Here is a 21,763-nt window from a genome sequence, read left to right as displayed (position 1 = left end):
TGTAGCAGCTCATTCTCATATTAGCTAGCTCTCTTTGCTGCTGTGGGGCAGTGGTAGGAAGCAACTCCAGCTCCCACAGTCTACTCCCCGCCTTCTTTCTCCTGGCCTTCTTCATGTTTAGCTTAGTGATGGAGGGTGTCACCTTCTGCAGGACACGCTCATCGTGGCTTGTCAGCTGGAGGTGACAGATGTGGGCTCCAGGTCATGTTCAGAGGTTCACTCATTCTTGCAGCGTCCATGTATCTTCCCTTCCTTCAACTGCCTGCCTGTGGGCTTTGGCTGCCCCATCACACTGAGAAGAACTAGTCTTCCATAGACTTCAACAGTTCTCACAGACGTACAAGGCCACCTCCCTACGATGAATCTCTCGGTGTTTATATTGCCCTGTGAGTCTGTTTCTTTTGCTGAGAACTGATGGACAGAAAGTGACTGTAGAAGCTTTAAACATTTTAATTAATTTTACCAACGGGTGCATTGTGATTATTCATAAAAGTGGGATTGACTGTGATATAGTCACATATGTAACGACCCCCCCAATACTTACCCTTCCTCTCTCCTTCCTCCTCCCCCTGATCCCTTGTACTGTAGTATAGCCTAGTCTTCCTTCTGTTTTCCTGAGAGACCTCTCTCTCTCTCTCACACACACACACACGCGCGTGCACACACACACATGCGCACACACGCACGCACACACACACACCTTTTTTTTTTCTTTTCCTTTTTTCTCTCTAGCTCCCACATATGAGAGAAAACGTGAAACTCTTGACTATCTGAGTCTAGCTTGGTGGGCTTAACATAAGCCTCTCAAGTTCTATCCATTTTCCTGTCAGTGACACGATTTGGTTCTATCTTTATGGCTGAATAAACTCCATTGTGTTAGCGAACGTTGATTTTGGCTCACGGTTTCAGAGGTTCAGTCCACGGTCAGCTGGTTCCGTTGCTCTGGGCCCGAGATGTGGCAGAGCATCGTGGTGGAAGGGTGCCACAGAGGAGAGAGAGCAGCTCAGTTCACGGCTGCCAGGGGGCAGAGAGAGAAGGTGCCAGGGACAAACACAAACCCTAAAGGCAGACGCTCTGTGACCTACTTCCTTCAGCCACATACCCTGCCTGCCTCCAGTTACTACCCAGTACAGCAGTCCTTTCAAATCATTAATCCATCGACTGTATTGGTCCATTGATTAGATGACAGCTCTCATAGTCTAATCATTTCACCTGTGGACATTACCGTATTGTCCATCTCATGAACGTTTTGGGGGGACACCTCACATCCAAACCATAATATCCATAAACATCCATTGTGTTATATGCAGCATTTTCTTTGTGTGTTCATCTGCTGACAAGATACTTTTGGCCCTCGCTTGAGAATTACTGGTTGAGTGAACGAATGTAAGTGTACTTTTCCACAGTGGTATGTGTTCTGCCCCCTGAAAATATGGCCGCAGCTCTTCCCAAGGTCCTTCTCTCTTACAACACAGATCCTGAGTTCACTCTCTGGGAAATGCATCCTCTCCCCACCTGTCCTGTGCCCTCCCCACACCAATAGAATGTGGCCTCCCCTGGGACCTTGACCCTGAGCACTCACCCTGCCCTGGGGAGGGCGTTGGTCTGGGACTTGACCATCAGTGTCAACATGGAGATCACTGGGGGAGCACCAGATGTTGTGGGTTGGGTTTTCAGGGAGGTAGGTGTGGAGATGGAAGTGAACAGATAGGACGTGTTTTCCAGGGTATCTCAGAATCAAAAACCGTCAGAAGGAAAGGACGAAGCTCTCAGGGAGAAACCAAAGCTGAGTTTTCATCCTGAAGGTCTCATCTCAGCCAACCCCATACACAGCCTGCGTTCTGGGATGATCTCTCCAGGTGTGCTGAGGTGGGGTGACGGGGCCTTGCCTTTATAGCCTAGTGTTGACATTGCTCTGTAAAGGGAGGGTGACTTTGGATAAGTGGCCAAGACACTTGCCTAAAAAGGGTGATAACTGAAGGCTATCTGCTGGTAGAATCCCAGAAGTCGGGAAGAAGTGAGTCCTTTACTGCAGACAGGGGATCCGGGAGAAACCACAGAATCTGCTACTTGAAATTAGAATCATTTTGAATGGATTTCTGTGGAGGAAGGCAAAACCCCTATCTCCTCATTAGGGAATATGTGGCATCTCAATGCAGATCACTTTGGGAACTCAGGAAGGTCAGGGTGGGTGACTCCAGAGACATCACTGGGCATGCATCTGGGAGCTCACTGGGTAGACATGAGGGAGGCTGTTGACCCTGATTTAAAGGTTACTATTGAGCACCCCAAATTCATCTTTCTTTTCCTGTTTTCCCAATTTATCTCAAGACCAATTATTTTCTTTCCTCTTTTTTTTTTTTTAGGGGGGGGATTGGGATTGGACTCAGGGGCACTTGACCACTAAGCCACATCCAGAGCCCTATTTTATATTTTATTTAGGGTCTCACTGAGTTGCTTAGTGCCTCACTTTTTCTGAGGCTGGCTTTGAACTCACAGTCCTCCTGCCTCAGCCTCCTGAGCCGCTGGGATTACAGACGTGCACCAACCCACCCGGCAAGACTAACCATTTTCTTGATGGAGGGTTCTCTCTGCTCCAGCCTATACTGGTCTCTAACTGTGTTGTCCCAGGTTTATAGAGTGGGGTTCCTAGTTGATTATCAGCTTGGTATCAGAAGGAATCATCCTACTTACCCCACCTACTTATCCCATAACCTTTATGGCTAACTGACGAACACTCTATAACTACAGAGAATATATGGTGGTTTTACTGACTGGGAGGACAAAGATACAGGAATGTGGAGACATTTTAAATCTTAAGGTTACTAGAATGTCATATCTGCCCCAGATTTTTGCACCAATGGGAAATAGAGGAGACCAGGATGGCTGATAGGACCTGGTTGCTTTCAAGGAGTACCCCATTTTTAGGAACAAAACAGAAAAGAAGAAACAAATATTTCTGTTTCTGCTCACCCTCACTATGACAGACAGGCTCTCAGATGCTCACTGTTTACATGCATCTGAGATAGTTGACGACGCTCTTCCCACACCCCGTGACCTTCCTGTCCCCCCTCTGACATCAGTACACCTGGAGCCTCCCCACCCCCTGTATCCAGAATGGGAAGCCAATGAGCTTGCTTCAGCCCGAGCTCTGCCCTTTCTGACAAGGCAGAAATGAAGGTGGACCCCTCATCTCTGGAAAGATCGGGTTCTTGGACTCTCCTCCAGGGACTATTAGCATCTGGCTTTTAGGATAGGAGGTCAGATGAGCTCTAGAGCAGATCCAGACACGTTTCACAGCACAGTAGGACTCGTGTTTCTGGTGAGAAGCATAATATGTCCTCAGCGCCAGAGCCTGGGACACACAGACTACAGGGCACAATGACTACGACTTACGTCTCCCTTTCAAAGATGTGGTCGGAGGGCATTGTAGTCAAAGAGCTTTCTCCTAATAGAGGTATTCTGCCTTCTTTCCACAAAGCAGTTCATTTCCTCCCCCATTCCAGCCCCATAAAGAGAGCTAAATTTGCCCTGAACTTCCTCCTCCTCCTCCTCCTCCACCACCTCCTCCTCCCCCTCCTCCTCCTCCCCCTCCTCCTCCTCCCCCTCCTCCTCCCCCTCCTCCTCCTCCCCCTCCTCCTCCTCCTCCTCCTCCTTCTTTTGTACTGGGAATTGAACCTAGGTATACTGTACTACTGAGCTGCATTGACAGCCCTTTCTATTTTTGATTTTGAGACAGGGTCTCACTAAGGTCAGCCTGGCCTTGAACTTGAGATCCTCCCATCTCAGTCTCCTGAGATTATAGACACGTACCACTGAGCCTGGCTTGTCCTGAACTTAGGTCTTCCTTGTTTAGAAGTTGTTAAGGTTCTGAGCTGTTTCTTCGATGGTTGGACTTGGCCACTGGATCCTGTGTTGACTTGTCAAAGTTTGAGCATTTTGTTGTTGTTGGGTTGTGTTTTGTTTTACCAAAACCCAAACACCTCCTTTCATTCTTAAGGGATGTCGGAGTAGTTGACATCTTTTCTTCCATACTCAAAACATTCAGGTGTCACAGAGCTGCAGTGTCTCTAGTAGAGAAAGACTGTGTGGCCCTCAGATTAATTAGTTTGCTTTTTAAAAATCCTCTCTGTAGCCCCCGTCCATCGCAGGCTACTGAACTGAGGTCACTCGGGTGAATTTGGGCCACAATCCCAGCCCCCTGCTCTGGTCTTTATCACAGGAGATGGATGATAATATGGCTTTGCTGTGCATGAGAAAATTTTGGTTTACTAAGTCAAGTCATACCACTTCATGACAGGCAGCCAAGGTCACAGGCAACTTAGTGGCTGATGGACAAGGGTTCAGTTTCTACTGGGGCCTTGTAACAAAGCCAGAAGTTGTTTTTCAAAAAGAAAAAGAGTTATATACAGAGAAGGAAATGGTTTTTCTCTAAAATTTGTCCTTTGTCTTGGAAGTCATGTTTCTAAGTGTCTAAAAAACCCTGGACCTCCAAAAATTTCACCAAGATGGAGTTTGTTCACCACCCTTCAGCTTGCACGTGTCTTGCTACAGTGTCTAGAGTTGCTTCTTTGTTCTCAGGTCGAAGCAACATGATGTCATTGATAGAATAGACTGCTAGGATGTCTATGGAGTGGAGAAAGTAAAGTCCCTGATAGGGCAGAGGGTTGGAGAGTTGTCACAACTCTTAAGTTGGGAGACTGAAAGTGAATTTCAAGGGCCTTTGGTGGTCTCAACTACCAGGAATAAAAGGGGGGAAAGGCACTTACCTGGTTGAAAGCTACACAGCAGATGCTCATAGGAAGTGAATTGAATGTAACAAAACCACATCTGGAGTGGCTGCTGCATTCTCCAGAACACATCTGTCTTTTGCACAGGCCAAATAGGGGGGTTGAACAGGGATATGGTAGGAATCACCAGTCTGCATCTTTCAAATTAATTGATAAATTCAGTAAAACTCCACTGGAAATTTTGTCTGGATTTTTTTCTGAACCATCCGATATATTAACTATAAAGTTTTTATAGAATAACAAAAACCTATCAGAGGCAAGGTTAACTGATAAAAAAAAAAGAACAAATAAGGGCCTTCTATTATCAGATGCTAAAGATTAGAAACAATACAATCAATGTGTGCATAAATCAATAATGTATGTATCAGATCAAACAAATAAACCAGTGGAGCAGAACAGAGAGTCATAAGTAGACCCTGCATATATATGAACACTAACAATTTTTTTTCTCTTTTGGAACTGGGGATTGAACTCAGGGGTGCTGAGCTCTATCCCTGGTCCTCTTTATTTTTGATTCTGAGACAGAGTCTTGCTAAGTTTGTTGAGGATCTTGCTAAGTTGTCCAGGCTGGCCTCTATCCTCTGCCTCAGTTTCCTGAGTTACTGGGATTGCAGGCATGTAGCCACTGTGCCCAGTGTAAAGTGATACTTCAAGAAAACAGGAAATGTATGGTTGTTACATGATCCTGGGAAAATTGGATTACTTTATGGAGAAAAAATTGGACATACACCTAAAATCAAATATAAAGGTAGACCCTAAAAGATAAACACATAAACAGGAGAACTATAAAATTAAAGGAAGAGAATCTGGGAAGATGTCATCGTGACTTTGAGTCACAAAGGAATTCTTCTCTTTTTTCTTTTTTGCAGCACTGGGGATTGAACCCAAGGGCCCTCTACCCTGAGCTACATCCACAGCCTTTTTGATTTTTTTTATTTTAAGACTGAGTTTCCCCAAGTCACCCAAGCTGGCCTCAAATTTGCAATCCTCCTGCCTCAGCCTCCCAAGTCACTGTTAGCCTGGAAGAAACGAATTCTTAAACAAAACTAAAAACACAAGTTAAAGGACGAAAAATAACCTAATAAATTTGATTTCAGAAAAATAATTAAAAAAAAAGTCTGCTCAGCAAATGCCACTCTGAACAAAATTGGCTGATGATGAGAGTGGGAGGTGATGTTTACTAAATGTAAAACAAGGGACTTATTTAGAGGAAACAGTAGCTCCTGTGTTATCCACCAGGAAAAGACAGAACTTCTATTAATAAAACGGGGAAAGGACATAAAGCAGTTATTTCATAGACAAGGAAACCCCAAAAGATGACAAGCATTTTCAAAGATGCTTATAATCAGAAAAATGGCAACCAACACCCGTTCGATGTCTCTCTTTATCCCATCTGATTGGCAAAATCAGAGTACTGAATGGTGCCAAGGGCTGGTTGGGATTTGGGGTTAGGAAATGTCCACTTACTGTTGGGGGTAGAAGCCACTTTGGGGACCAGCTGGCATGACCCGTTCTACCAGTCCTTCCCCTGGGTAGGAGAGAAAGAGAAAGTCTCACACAGACCCAGGATGGGACAGCGAAGTTTGTCAGTGGTCATTGTTGTGACAGGTTGGGGGCAAGTGAGGTGTCCACTGCTGGGGGAGTAATCGGCAACGTTAGAAGCAATAACCTAGATGTGCACAGAACACAGGGAGATGAAAAATAGTGCAAAGTGTAGCTCAATACTGTATGGAAATAGATGTTTTAGGCTCCGTAGAAATGAGACATAAGTGAAGGACACACATCAAGCACATTACAATGACTGAGATGCTAGGAAAAGGGAATAGTGAATAAATATATATATATATATATATATATATATATATATATATATATATATATATATAAATAAAGGAAACGAGAGATAAAAATTGGTGTGGACCAAGAATGGCAGTGAGCCAGGAACTGAGGGATCAAGGCTGCACAAGGTTACAAAATGAAAAGGAAGGAAAACAAGACAGACAAAACCAAAAAGTGTTAGGAAGGGAAAAGTGGTCGTGGGATAAAATAAAAGGAATTTTATGTTTGGCACAAAGCCCAAAGTCAACCACACATTATGTTTAAGGGACGTATCTCAAAGAAAGTGGTTCTGGAAAGTTAAAAGTGAAAGGACGGACAAGATCTGTCAAGACAATCAGCACTGAATGAACCAAAGTGGAAGTGGTTAAAATGTAGGTCTCCAAGCCTCGTAAATCTCTGGAATTGAATATTATGGCATCAAAGTACCCGATGCCCAGGCAGGCAGGAAACCAAAGAGAAGTAAACCTCAGCACAATGACAATCACAGATGACACCTTTAGACCGAGCAGATCAAGTGGATGAAGAATGAGGAAGCGTTCGGTTTGAATGGTATCATGGAGACTGAACTCTGGGTCCCAGGAACAGAGGACTCACTTCCTTTTAAGTAGTCGTGGATCCTCTGCAGAAGTCAGCCGTCTTTTAGGTCAGAAAGACGATCTGGGACAATTACAAATGCAATCACATTAGTTTTTTTAAAAAAATCACAAGATGAGGGGAAAAATCTTATCAACAGGTAATTAAAAATACCTCTTTAAATCAATTTTGAGGACAAAAGAGAAATTAAAAAAAAAGAAACATTGAGACCCCAAAATGATAAGAAAAACACTACATATCCAAATCTCAGGGATACGACTAAAATTGTTCCCAGGGAAATTCATTAAACACTTGGAAAGAGTAACAAGAAGAAAAACTAGAAGTGAATGAAATAGGCATTGATGTTAAGAACTGAAGAAAATGTCAATAAAACCAATTAAGATAAAAGCAGATACTAATGAATAAACAATCCAAAACTTCACAATAGAATATATGAATAAACTCAAAGGCTTTTCCATGAAAAATAAATAGATACACCATTGAATAGCCTGATCAAGATGGAAGGGAGAATGAAGAAATATACAGCGTTTGAAAACCTACTTTGAATGGATCATTTTCTAGGAAAATACAAATTACCAAATTTTATGTAAGAAGAGACAATTAAATAAGTAGAATAATAGTCATGAAAAACACCGAAAATATTATTAGGAAGCCACATATCAGGTCAGGTATCACATTAACTATTTTTTTAATCTTCAAGAAAAAAAATGTAGGCATATTTAATTTTTTTCATCATAGAGAAAGAAACCTGCTTACATAATAAAAACCAATATAGCATTGTTATCAAAGCTTTTTCAAAGAAAGAATAAAAAATTGCAGATAAATCCTCTTTATGAGCATCTATGAAAAAATTTTACATAAGATAATATCAAACAGGATTCAGCAGAATATTAATACACATCACACTCAGGTTGGGTTGCAAATCTTATTATTAGGAAATATGTTAATATAATTCATTATAATAACTGAAAAGGGAACAAAACAACACCAGGAAGATGTTTTAAAAATCCAGCATCTTGCCAGACATGGTGGCACAGGCTTGTAATCCCAACAACTCAGGAGGCTGAGGCTGGAGGATCACAAATTCCAGGTCAGCCTGGGCAACTTAGTGAGACCCTTCCTCAAAATAAAAGACTAGGAATGTAGTTTATCTGTAGAGCACCCCTGGGTTCAATCCCTAGTATCCCCTCACCCCCCCCCAATCAATATCTACTTCCAAATACATAGTAAACAAAATTCTTAGTGATTTATATAGTAGATAATCTCTTGATGTTATAAGCACATCTCTTACTTTAGAAGGCTGCCTCACAGTTAATGGTGAAACTCAAAGTCTTCCTGTTAGATCTGTGAATAAAGCAAGGGTGCCTATTATCATCACAATTATTCAACATTGTTCTAGAAAGATCATCCAATGAATTTAGGAAGAGAAAAAAGCATGTGTACAATACATTGGTAGAAGAAAGTGGAATTTTCCATAGATATGATCGTACACTTAGAAAATCTAAGAGAATTAACTGATAATATTAGAAATGATAACTCTGTGAAATACTTGGGAACAAGAATCAATCAGGGTGAGACCCAATATTTATCCCATGTGCTAAAATAGTCAACTGAGAAATATAATGAAATAAAAATTCCAAATGATAATTTCAAGAGTATAAAAAGCCTAAAGTAAAATCAACAAGAAATAGGTAAAATTCATAAGAGTTTAATTAACAGATAACTGCTGAGTGATCTAGTTAAAGACAACGTAAGTGGAACAGCATATCTTGTTTTTGGATTGAAAGATTGCTTTGCATAAAAATATCAGATTTCTCCTAAAAGTAAACAATGATAGTAATAAAATTATAACATAATTCCAATTAAAATACCCAAACCATTTTTGAAGCTTTTCTAAAAATAAGAGCTAACACATAATATGGTCTGTAAATTATCTGTCAATACAAATGTCTAATCTGGAAAAAATGTATGCTACTTTTCTTCTCCCCATATCCACAGATGCAAAATTTAATTACTAATTTCTAAATGAAACCATTCACTCAAATATTTTTGAGACGTAAACATTAGTAAACATTACTAAACACTAACATTAAAGTGTAGAGGGCTCATAGGATGAGCAAGTAGCCTTTTCTGTCCTTTACATTTGCATGCTCAAAAAAAAAAAAAAGGAAAATCAGAATAAAAAGCCTGTTGGGATAAAAAAAAGATTTGCTTTCTTGAGAGGACAGTTTAAGAGCGAAACCAAAAACTTCAGTGGTACATATACACAATGGAATACTACTCAGCCATGAAGAAGAATGAAATTATGGCATTTTGCTGGTAAATGGGTGGAACTGGAGGCTATCATGCTAAGTGAAATAAGCCAGTCCCCCAAGGTGAAAGGTTGAATGTTCTCTCTGATATGTGGTTGCTAGACCCACAATGGGGCAGGGGAGTATATGTTAACAGGATTGGACAGGGGGGAATGAGGAGAAGGGAGGAGGATAGAAATGGGAATGACAGAATGAATCAGACATAATTTTCCCATGTTCACATATGAATACATGACCAGCGTAACTTCATGTCATGTCCAACCACAAGAATCGGAAGTTATACGCCATGTATATGATATGTCAAAATACATTCTACTGGGCTGGGGTTGTGGCTCAGCGGTAGAGCGCTCACCTAGCACGGGCAAGGACCCTGGTTCAATCCTCAGCACCACATAAAAATAAAGGCATTGTGTTGTGTCCATCTACACCTAAAAAGTAAATATTTTTTAAAAAAATACATTCTACTGTCACATATAACTAAAAAAAGAAGAAAAAAAATCTTTAATGCAAAAATTTTTACACTAAGTTTAGTGTAAAATCAAAAATTTTTTTAAACTAAAATGGTCCTTCAAGAAAGCACGTAAATACCTAGTGTATGTGTATATGTTTGTGTATACATGTGCATGAGTGTGTCTTTTCTATATCTGTGGACTTTCTTCTGTTAACATTTCATTGCTAAACTAAAAAAAATTTATTTATGTATTTATTGCCAAAACCCTAAAAGTTGCTTTATATAGAAAGCAGTGAACGTTGTATGTTAAACGTTTAACAGAGACCAATATTTCCCTGGTTGATTGGCAGGCCTACAGCCCAGGTGGCAACATGTGCCAGTGACCTTAAAGCTATCCTTACTTTGATTTCACCAACGAGTTTAACTTGTTAAATATTTACTTACGTCATGAGAATCAAAAGGCATTTGGGCTAATTGAACAGTTTTTAATTTATGGGAGCAGTCATTATCTATAAGTCAACAGACAAATCACCAACATCGGTACACATGTACATCAGCATTCCAAAAAATGGACGAGAAGATCCTTAAAGGTTTGGCAGTTTTATTTAGATTTATCATTTGCCAGTGTGTAAAAGCTAGACGGTTGATCTGATTATCTTTTCCATAGCTCTGAGCAGTGCTTAAATCCTGAATCTGCATTTCAGAAAGGTACACAACAGGGTAGAATTTTTACTTCTTGAAGACATACAAACTAGCTGATCTAAACACGGAGAAAGACAGAAGTACAATCCCAGCAGTTTTGAATAACTGGTTTTCTTAGTAGAGGAAAAAATCCCCAGATAAAGAAAGAAGTAAAAAATCGTCAGACAAACAAAAAATATTTCATTTAAGCTCATGGAACAAAAAAAAAAAAAAAAAAAATCACCAAATGACAAGTGTCATGCTCAGGGAAACTTTCTTTTTTTTTTTTTTTTGGAACTGGGGATTGAACTCAGGGGCACTCACCCACTGAGCCACATCCCCAGCTATTTTGTATTTTACTTAAAGACAGGGTCTCACTGAGTTGCTTAGGGCCTCACTTTTGCTGAGGCCGGCTTTGAACGTGCGATCCTCTTGCCTCAGCCTCCGGATCCGCTGGGATTACAGACCTGCACCACGGTGCCTGTTTCACGGAGCACTCTGAGTCCACGTCAGTGCTGGCTCTAGGGAGTCTTCCCCAGTATCCACAGCGGTACATCTAGTAAGCGATATAAAACAATGTGCAGTCAGCAGAACAATCAACTGCAGCATGTATTCATTCATATATAGCCACGTATTTACAAAAACCTTTTGGAAGGATCAGAACAGCAGTTCCTTCTGAGGATCAGAAATGTGGCTGATGTGTGTCTTTCTATCAGACTTGGGGGCCCAGCCCACCCCAGTTTTATTCCTTGTTTGTCCATCTCAGGCTGATGCCTCTGCCCAAGGGAACAGAACAAGCCACGGGAGCTGTGGGACCAACCAGGCCTGTGAGGCCCGACAAGGCAAGAACGCGGTGGAGACAAGGAGACCAGCGGATCAGGAGGGGGAGATCCAGGTCAGATCTTCCAGAAGAAACTCAAGGGATCTCCCAAGAAGAAGTGAGACCCAGGATGGCGGAGGTCAGCTCCAACCTCAGACCTCCTCCCTCCTCCTGACCGCTCCGAATCAGCCAGATTTGAACTTTCTAGATTCGGTCCTGCACACCACGTCTTTGAGTGTGGATTTTACCGCCCCCCCCCCCCCCCCGGGCGGGGAAGTTGGACTCGACATGATCCCACTTCATGTCAAGGAGAATGAGCCTCAGAGAAGCTGGCTGCTTCCCGGGCTGGTGTGAGGGAAAGGTGGGCTTCAGGCTCTGCACGGTGGACTCCACGTTCTAGGTCCTCTCCAGAGCCCAGTACTGACTCCGTTTCCCTGAACTCACTGCAGCCTTTACCAGTTCCTCAGAGTGGGCAGGGGCCGCTGGCCCTAAAGGTTCTTCTTCTCACTGAGGACCTCTAAAAGGCTATTTCTCTACTTCTGGCCTGTAGGGTTCCCTGGAGGCTGGGCGCTGGGACTGGAGAGAGCAGTCTCCCTGGCTGTGCGGGTGTGTCGGCACCGTCAGAGCTCTCATTTTATTTTCACCCTCCATGAGCTTTGTCCTTTGTGGTTGGTGGCGTGACTCAGTTGACAGACCCGGGGTCTTTCCAACATGTCCCCCACCCCCATCCTCTCCCACTAGAATCCAGGGCTTGATTTTGATGAATAGGCTTGTTTAGGAGAGAGCTCAGAAGAACAGAAGAGATTATAGAACAAAGGAAGTGGGTCACCTTGATGAAAGTCACTCAGACCATGTAACTCCACGGTTTCATAATTATTTTCTGGGCCTTGTGCCCCAATCCATGGCGATAAAAATACGAATGGTTAGGGTTATTAATAAGATGACAGAAAGGCAGTAATCATCGGAGACCTAGGAGAGGCCTTTATGACTCTGGGGAAACCTAATGGGAACTGATGGTTTGGCCCTGATCACACGCAACACAAGAGTGGGTGCGTGTTTTGAAGGGCAAGGGGCGATAGCGAGTGGGTGGGAGCAGCCTATGGCAGAAGCTGGTGGGTCCACGATTCCCATCGGCCATCACCCACCTTCACACGCGGCCCCTGCATCCTCCTCGTGTCCACAGTTGAAGGTGTTGGTCTGCTTACATTCGGCCAGTGTCCTCTCTGTCCCGTTGCACCGGGCTTCCTGAAGGTGCACAGGCTGGGCCTCTTCTGCCCCCGGTTGGTACAACACACCTGCAGGTGTGCGTTTGCCTGCTCCGCAGCCCAGCTCCCGACACACCACAGCCACTTCCTTCATGTCCCAGCCGTCGTCACACACAGTACCCCAGTGACCTTCCTTTTTCATCTCCACCCGCCCTTCACATCGGTGGGGACCATTCATCAAGCGGACTTTGGGAGAAGCATCTGCAAACAGAAAAGTAATAGGTGCATTTTGGAATCGACAGCCCCCACCTCTCCTTTTCTTTGGTACCAGGGATTGAATCTGCGAGTGCTAAACCACTAGAGCCACATCCTCAGTCCCCCCCCCCTTTTATTTTCTTTTGAGACAAGTTTTCGCTAAGTGGCTCAGGGCCTTGCTAAGTGGTTGAGGCTGGCCTCTAACTTGCGATCCTCCTGCCTCAGCCTGTTGAGTTGTGGGATTACAGCGGGCACCATCACTTCTGGCTTAATTTGTGTTTTAAAGCGTTGGAAAATTTGAAATGACTAAAAAAAAGATTGAACAGGGAAGGTAAAAATCTACCAGGCTTTAGAAAGTTGTTGGGGTTGATTCCAAAGACTCTTTAAGTTGCAGATAATTCCGACATTGTTTTAAATCGCTGCAGGACATAGGAATTGTGGAAACTCCTGAAATTGTTCTTCTGGGGCTAATCTATCCTTAAAAGTAGAAAACTCACTTTTAATGAGGATGCCAAGGGGCTGGCAGGTAGCTCAGCGGTAGAGTGCAGGCTTAGCTGGGTTCAGCCTCCACCACCAAATCAATGAGGCGATCCTAGTAAAAATTTAAACCCCAGGAAGTGCTCTGCTCCTAGTTTCCCCACTTTTTCCTTAGGTGTTTACAAGAGTTGGTTGTATCTAATCGTTCACTGGAAGCTCTGGGTGTGCAAGGTCTTTCCTTGATTTTTTTCTTGGAGATGCCTTCCTCCCTTATCCATGCTCACCCACCCCTCTCCTTACACTGACCTGACCCCAATACAGTGTCTTGCAAATTGTCTGTTTTGCACATATTTTGTTATCTAGGTGAAAAGGAAACAGATAGTAGGTGTTTGTAAGCTTTGGACCAGTGACGTTGTTAAGACCCAAAGGAGGGCCTGGGGAGCTGAGAGACTTCTGGTAGACCTCTGATTGACTGGAGGGAGGAGAACTCCAATGGAAAGGGGGCACACGCCATTGCTGGTCCTACCTGTGACACTGAGTTTCATCAGCTCACTGTGCCGTGCTCCCAGGCCATTGTCAGCCTTACAGAAGTAGGATCCAGAGTGATTTGCAGTCAGGGAGAAGTTGAAGGAGGCTCCCCCTCCAAAAGGGGCTGAGCTGTTCCCCAGGGTGACGTCCTCGTAATAAAACCAGTAGAGGATGGGGGGAGACGCTCTCCCGTCCTCACAGTGAAGCTCCATCACAGGTCCCATGAAGGCCCGGGTCCCGGGGGCACCGAACGTGAGGATGGGATGTGACACTGGAACTGCAGAGGCAGAGGCGCCATCGGAGAGGGAGGTGGGAATCACAGCCCTCCACTCTCACTGGAGGGTCCTCCAGAATCCCTCCCTCCTGAGCCTTTCTCAAGGTGGCACCTCCTGATCTAACCTCGCAGAGACGGTTCCCCCACGGAGCTCAGAGGAGCTCGGATGGAGACTTCTGGACAGCATGCCTCTGAGCACGCCAGGGAGCCTGCCTCCTGACCACCTTCTCACCCTCCTTCAGTGCCTCCGTGGCTGGCACTGCCCCCTCCACCCTCTCAAGGATACCCTCCCATGCACCTTCTGCCCCGAGCCTTGTCATTTCTTTTAGAGTGCCCTCTGCTGCAGGAGAAAACCCACCCCCATCGGGAGTCGCTGGCTGACTGATTGCAGGAACGCTCCTCACCCCTCACAGTGACGTTCACCACCTGGCTCTGCACGGGGCCGTAGCTGTTGTCTGCTGTGCAGTAGAATCCCCCGCCGTGGCTCCCCCGGACGACTGGGATCTCCAGCTCTGCTCTCTGGGAACACTGCATCTTCCTCCCCAGACTCTCCGATGTGTCCTCTCTGTGCCAGGAGAATGTGGTGACCCCTGTGCCTTTAGCCACGGAGCAGACAAGGACCAGCATCTCCCCCTCAACTGCCTGAACCCCTGGGGGCTGGGTCTTCATGGAAACCTGAGACACAGGGACCCCTGCGGGAACACAAGAGGGGACAGCAGCTGAGGGACAGGTGTGGGGAAGGCAGGGCGGTGGTGGAGTCCAGTACCACCTTTGGAGCATTATGGCAAGTAATATTTGAATGCAATGTTTAGGCAGAGGAGAGTCCACTCCACTTGCCTGAGTATTTTTTTTTTTTAAGCGGGGAGATAATATATTGAGGGACGTTATGCAGGACCACCCCACAATGTTCCAGTCAGTAACAATCGTACATCCTTACTAATGTCCAGAGCCTACAATGACGTGCTCTCTCCTGACCTCCTGGTGCGTGGGGGCAGTAGGAGTGGTGGCAGATCATACAGCCTGGGGAGGCAGGCGGGCGGAAGTTACAGTTCAACTCTGCCACTCATTCACCGCATGATCTGGGAACGTCAAGACCTCCAATCCTCGTTTTTCTCCAACGTAAACATGTGGGTAATCATCCTAACCTCGCAGAGTTCTCATGGAGATTAAATGAGATGCAGATAGAAAGCACCTCTCGCTATGAAGCCGTTCGGCAACATCTCTTATTGATACCCTCTCCTCGGCCACTGTTAGGTAGAAAGTGGTGCAAGAGGATTAAAAGTGCATACATTTGGAACCAGAGCCACCAGGATCAAGTTGCAGCTCTAGGTTCCCTTCGGTTAGTCTTGTAAATGACTCTAGGCCATCAGTTTTCTCATTTGCAAAATGGGGATAATAATAGTGCATACATTACAGGTACTCATCACAGTACTGTTTCATAGGGCTGCTATAATAACTCAATGTTAAAGTGCTCTGAAAAGTGCCTTCTACATGGTGAATGTGCATAAGTCTTCCCTGTTGCAGATATTTATGACCATCAGAGAGATTCTCCTAGAACCGAGCACCACAGCTTTAATTGGGTTTGTCATACAGTGATCCTTTTATAAGTGCCGGGGGATTGTTGTAATCATTTCTTTCATTATTAATTATTATTGTTACTTAGTGCCTTCGTTGCTCTGTTAAACGTGCATCCTAGTTGGGTCACTCCTTGCAAACAAGACACCATGATTTTTTATTTACTTCTTGGTTTGCTGGTCAGTGCTCGTTTCATGGTAAATGCTCCAGAGAGGGATTATTATTATCACTGCTTCTCTGACAGGTAAAGCAAAGTTATGGGGAAACGATGTCCCTGCAGAGATTATTAGAGAAGAGTCCAGGCGGATCACGGTAGCCCCCTCATCCATAGGGATTGGGGAGCACTACTGAGAAGAGAGCCCGTGGTCCAGGCTGTGCCCCGTTCTTCCCTGCCTGACCCAGCCCTGCCTGACCCAGCCCTGCCTGACCCAGCCCTGGCGGCCCAGCCCTGGCGGCCCAGCCCTTCGATGCTCACTCTGCACTTCTATATAGGATGGGCGGCTCTGCTTGGAGACACGACGAGACGCTGTCCTGGCCTCACACCAATAATGCCCCGAGTCTTTTTTCTGTGTCGCTGGGATCTTAACCCTCGCTGAGGTCCAGCCTGACCTCAGGGTGTGGCCATCTCTGATGAAGGAGTATCGAAGCTGGGTCGATGACTTCGCTGAAGGCAGCTGGGTGTTACAGGACAGCATCATCGAGCAGCCCTCTGTGGGTCGCAGGGGTCTGGCTCTCAGTTCAGGGGTCGGAAACAGTTCTATGGGGAGAGAGGACACAGAGACTACCCGTTACCTGTGGAGTGTGGAGTTCCTGATGAGAAGTGGCCCAAAGAACCCAACACACAGACCCAGGTTCAAGGACTCTCCGCCCACCCACCATTTCTCCCTCCCTGTGTGGTCTTCTCTTCCCGGCCCCCTCCCCTTCCCACCAGACTCCTATTCCTTCCCAGATTCATCCAGTCCAAGAGTGAGGGCCTCACCTCGGACAATGAGCCACGTAGTTCTTGTCTCTTCTGTCACACCTATAGGAGGGAATAATGTCCTCTCTGCCTTACAGAAGTAGGAGCCGCTGTCGCTGCGTCTTGCATTTGAAATGGTGTGGCTTGTGGCATTATGGTAAGTGGATATTTGAAAGCCGTCCTTGTAGTACGTTAGTCTATTTATCTTGTCATTTGTTTCCCCAGAGCATCTTATAACCACCTGGTCTCCTTCGTAGACATTGTATGGTATGCTGATACTCAGCCAGCCTACAAAAGAAGCAAAGGTACCCAGTGACAAGGCTGCCCCCTGCCCTGGTGCCTCCCCTTCTGCTTCTAAGGGGAAGGGACAGTGCTCTACCATGAGTCAGTCTGAGCATCTGCAGTTGCCTTGGGACATGCTGGCTCTGTCAGTCTCCCCGCTAAGTAAAGTTGAGCTCCACCTCCCTGGCATTCTGTCCAAAAAATATCTTGTTAGTTTTCTGTCTGTTAACAGGTTTTGATGCCATTCTTCCCAGCAATGAACACTTGGAATAAATATGGATTTGAAATGATCCCACTAGCATCTCCTTCCAGGTGACTGCATGTCCCTACAGGAGCCATAATTAACTCTCTCTGCGTGTTTCATTCCTTGGAGACTCTGTCTAGTGGTACCATCAACCCAAAGACCTTCTCTCTGATATTGTCCCTGCATGAAGCAAACGGGGCCACTGAGACACTGGCCCGGGGACCTACATCTTTCATCTCCCGAGTTCCCTCTGCAATGCTTTCTTCAGAGACTCTGAGAATCGTTTTCATGAATGGGTCTGAATGATCCCTATGAGAAGGGAAGTGGGCCCCTCCACTTGTCGGGTCATAGTCTCCCCTGGGGAGTACTCATTAGGGAGATAATGAGCAGCTTTGGTGCTTTGGCGCTGCCCCCAGCAGGAAAAGAAAGCACGACCGGAGGAGCCTGTAGACCCGGAGGAGCCTGTAGACCATTTCCCGAAGAAGGGAAGGAGAGCCAGCCACCATGCTGTTCTGTGACCCAGCCCTGTAGACCTGGGCTTTGGGGGGACATTTCAGTTGGCAACAGAACTAGAAATATGGGCTCAAATGTCAATTTGGAATCGTGGGATTCCAGGGAAAATGTTTGTTGTTCTGATAAAAAATAAAAACACCTAATCCCAGACCTGAACACTGGGCCATTCCCCTGCAGGGAGGAGACAGGGCATGCAAGTGCTGTGCAGGCTGTGTGCCTAGCTCAGTGCTCTGGTATGAGGTTACGGAGGAGGGGTAGCGGGACCCTGCCCAGGGTCCTGTCTCCAAAGAGAGATCCTCTCACAGTGAAGTCTAGGTCACAGTCTCCAAACTGAGACTTACAAGGAGATGGGGAGAAAGCCCTTTGAACTTCCATTGTAGATAATAGATCTTCTCATCTTTTAAATTTTCTGGGTTTGTACATCTTTACCAGGTTCACTATTTCCATGAATCTATTTAATATATTTAAGACACTCGATTTTTTTTTTTGTTCTGAATAGTGCAAAGTGATCAAACGAGTTCAAGGACAACTTCTGTACGTCATTTAACCACTTTGAAAGTTCTGCCAGTAGAATAGGGAATGGGAGTGGGTGGCAGGGGGGACAGCATCAATAAAGAGAGAGGAGTGTGGGAGCCCAAATATGTTCTTCCTCCAAATTGACAGTGGGGAAGATTTTTCAGTGATGATTATAGAGATATAATCAGTTTGATTAAAGAAATATTTAAGGAGTAATATTTATGTGACCAAGTTGGTAATAATGATAGGGCAAGAGACAGGGGGAAATGCTAAAACCAGGTTTTCCTGAACTGCAATAAGTATTTAACCGTAAGATACCTGGTTATTGGTCATTAAGTTTTGACATCTTACCTACAGACCCATTCCCTAGATGCGGGCACAACTGTACGTATATACACATTTTATCATAATTTCAGGGAATTTGTTGGATCCCATGAAGGTGCTCCAGAGACAAATTTAAGGACCTTCTTGCTTAAAGTTACAAGCCTCGCTACACAAGCATCACCCCTTTTCTTATTAGAGGATGGATCTATTCTCAAAGGCATGAATAAAGAAGAAAATGTGCTTTACCGGTCTCATATGAAACCAGACTTTTTCTCTTAATGTCACTATATTAAAATTCTAAGGAAAACCAAGTTAGGCATGGAAGAGTTTACAGTCCAATTAGAAGATCCAGGGCATTCTTGTTTTCTGCAGGAAACCTCCTTGGCCCCTTGTTTCTACTCTGTTATAAATATGCTTCCCCTCACTGTTTCCAGGGATTCTTGTTGGGAACTTTGAGCCCCTGCAGCCGGAACCAGGAAGAAGTTTTCCCAACCACACAGTGCATGCTTTGCTTTCCCTTCACAGTTATCTTCTTTCCTATCTCAGGGCTCAACAGGAAAGGGGAAATCGTGTGTTGCTTTGTCAAACTCAGGGCAGGGTCTTCTTGCCCACGGAGGAAGGAGGCCGCCAAGCAGAGATGAATGTGGCATTGGAGGGTCCTGCTGTAGCTGGACGAGGGGGAGGAGAGGGAGGCTCTGCATCCTCCTTCTCTCCACCCTAGTCTTGGCCCAGATCCCTGCAGCCCTCAGCTGAGAGGTTAGGACAGGCCACCCCTCCCAGGCCTGATAGAGTGAATCTAATTCCCAGAGATTTAAGAAAACAAAGAGAAGAGTAACTCACCAGACTGGACACTGGCAGGAGCTGTGGGGAACAGAGTCGGAGAGATCACTGCAGATCACTGAGATCCTCACACTTTTAAAAAAGCTACCACCCTCTGAGCACTTCCCCATGATCTCGCTCTTTCCTTCTGTCTCTCCCTCCCCCCTTTCCGTCCCTTACACCCCCTCCCTCATTCTACCTATTTCTTTTTCCTCCTCCCCGCACTGACAAACAATACCCCGTGGAACCCAATGTTCATTTTACTATCCCAGTTCACAAGCATTGTCCGTACCCGTGACCAAAAGCTTGTCATTTTGTTGGTTACATCCTGAGAAGTTTCAATATTTATTGCTCCTCTCCTACCTTTTTTCGTTTCCTGGCTATTTCGTCTGGGACACGTTGCCTACCTGGGAGTCACACGGAGCCCAGGAAAAGTCACAAAGGAAAAGGGGGTGCCTTTCATATTCATCGACACTGCTTCTCCCTCCATCCCAATTCTGTACCTAGTATCGGGCCGTATTTACAACAAAAGCCATCATCTCATCTACGATCAGCAAGACATGAAACCTATCCAAAAGTTCAGGGAGGTGAGAATTTCGCCCAAAATGTGATAGCATGGAGTGGGAGTCGGGGTTGGGGGAGGTAGGATCCATGTGGGCTGGAAACGGAATTCACCCCAACAGAAAATCCCTTTGTAGTTCTTTTAAAGAAGCCTCCCAATTTCCCTAGAGATCAAAGCAGAAATGATGTATTTGGTATTTGGTAAAGGGATGCAAGGTCCTTTTGACTTCCTGGGACCCTGCTTTTATTAATACCGAGTTGCGTGATGTCTGCTAGTACTGAGTCAGGGTCTGAAATCCATTCCTACTCATTGCACCAGAGAGAGTTGTGCCCCAGAACAGAGAGTTCTCCCCTGGGTCCAACCTGGTCCTGCTCTAGCAGCCTACTCACCAAGGACCAGAAGCTGTAGCCACAGCAGCATGAGGTTGGAGGCAAGATGTTCTCCCAGATACTGTCAGGGGCAGCTCGGGTCTGCAGAGCGGCTGTCTGTCTGGATGAAGCTGGGGTTTGGCCCTGTAGTTCAGCAGGGATTTCATCAAAAAGGAAAAAAGGAAGTAGCTAGCTTTGTCCCCACCCAGACTCCATGAGAGCTGAGAAAGTGACTATTCTTCTCCTTGACAGAGTTGCTCAGATGTGTGTGTATTGATAAAAGTGCTTCCTAAAAGGCTAGATGTCTTCACGCTGTAGGTACGCTTTCTACTTCTTTCAGCTCTGTCTGCAAATGCTCAGTTCTGGACTTGCTGAGAGTCAAAACACTTGCTTGGGCTCTTCCAAAAAGAAACCTTCTTTATTACTTAAGATGCACATTTTTTTTTTAATGCTGTCTTTAATAGTATGACACCATGCCAACACTGATGTGTTCTGCAGAGCTCCAGCCAGACCACGTGAAAGACAAACAGGAATTTGTTAGAGATGGTGATGGGATTAGGATGGTATGAGATGGCATTATGTATTGTCCGGGGTCCCAGAAAGATATAAATTCTGCTCAACCCAAGTCACCTGTCTTCATGAAATGTTTCAGCCAGATACACGTAGGAAGGAAGAAGTCATACCACCCTATGGCTACTTGAGGCTTTAGCAGTACAGTGGTCTGAAGGACCTCAACACACACAGGAATGGGAGAGACCAGATCTGTCTTCTTACACTCCAAAGTTCAAGAATAAATTTCGGAAGAGAGCTCTTGTATCAGGCTGGAAAGAGAATCCACCTTAGTTAAAAGGAGGAACTCAGGGCTGGTCGTAGAGCTTTTCGTGCATGAAGTTCAATCCCCAGCCCCAATTAAGAGAGAAGGAGGGAGGGAGGGGAGGAGAAGAAGAAGAGGAGGAGGAGGAGGAGAATAGTAGTAGTAGTGTTGGTGGAAGGAAGAAGAAGTAAAGAAAGAAGTAAAGAATTTTAACAAAAGGGCTGCCAAGGGAAATGTAGGCAGTACTACAGTAATAGGCTCAGAACAATGAACCATGCAGAGACCAGCCACCGTGTGAAGCTGTTACAACCCTCAGTGCTAAAGAAGCCAGAGGAGGAGGGACGGTTACAAAAGCCCAGAGGACAGTGAAAACTGACCACTGAGGAAGGGCTGTAGGAGATGCTGTGACTGCCGAGGGTGCAGCTGCTCCCAGAGACGGCGGGACAGGGACACAGACACTCTGACTCTCTTCCTGATGTCTGACCCCCTTTTGGTGTCTCCTGTGGATGGAGTCCAACCGCGCACCAGGTCCTGCCGGATGCATGAGAGCAGCCGAGAAGGG

At 45.3% G+C, this 21,763-nt stretch overlaps 1 protein-coding gene and 1 long non-coding RNA gene across 2 annotated transcripts; one reads left to right on the top strand and one right to left on the bottom strand.

Annotated features, from left to right (window-relative positions):
* The first annotated feature begins 1,319 nt into the window (after window positions 1-1,319).
* LOC131423612 (uncharacterized) lies at window positions 1,320-11,726 on the top strand. The gene is made up of 3 exons (XR_009225370.1): window positions 1,320-1,386; window positions 1,726-1,859; window positions 11,434-11,726. It is a non-coding gene; the product is annotated as an uncharacterized LOC131423612 (long non-coding RNA).
* Window positions 10,396-20,511, bottom strand: LOC124082477 (Fc receptor-like protein 2). Its single transcript, XM_058574130.1, has 8 exons — window positions 20,409-20,511; window positions 19,479-19,499; window positions 16,781-17,047; window positions 16,277-16,558; window positions 14,631-14,918; window positions 13,951-14,229; window positions 12,633-12,953; window positions 10,396-11,223 (listed from the first exon to the last, which is right to left on the bottom strand). Exons 1-8 carry the CDS (start codon window positions 20,437-20,439, stop codon window positions 11,189-11,191), a joined length of 1,524 nt encoding a protein of 507 aa, XP_058430113.1. The 5' UTR covers window positions 20,440-20,511; the 3' UTR covers window positions 10,396-11,188.
* Window positions 20,512-21,763: the final 1,252 nt, after the last annotated feature.

The sequence above is a fragment of the Marmota monax genome, unplaced genomic scaffold (assembly GCF_021218885.2).
Source record: "Marmota monax isolate L192 unplaced genomic scaffold, Marmota_monax_Labrador192_F-V1.1 WCK01_AAM20220418_F8-fsc00145, whole genome shotgun sequence".
Classification (NCBI taxonomy): domain Eukaryota; kingdom Metazoa; phylum Chordata; class Mammalia; order Rodentia; family Sciuridae; genus Marmota; species Marmota monax.
The sequence above is the reverse complement of the archived record's forward strand: the minus strand, read 5'-3'. Positions and strand labels throughout refer to the sequence as shown.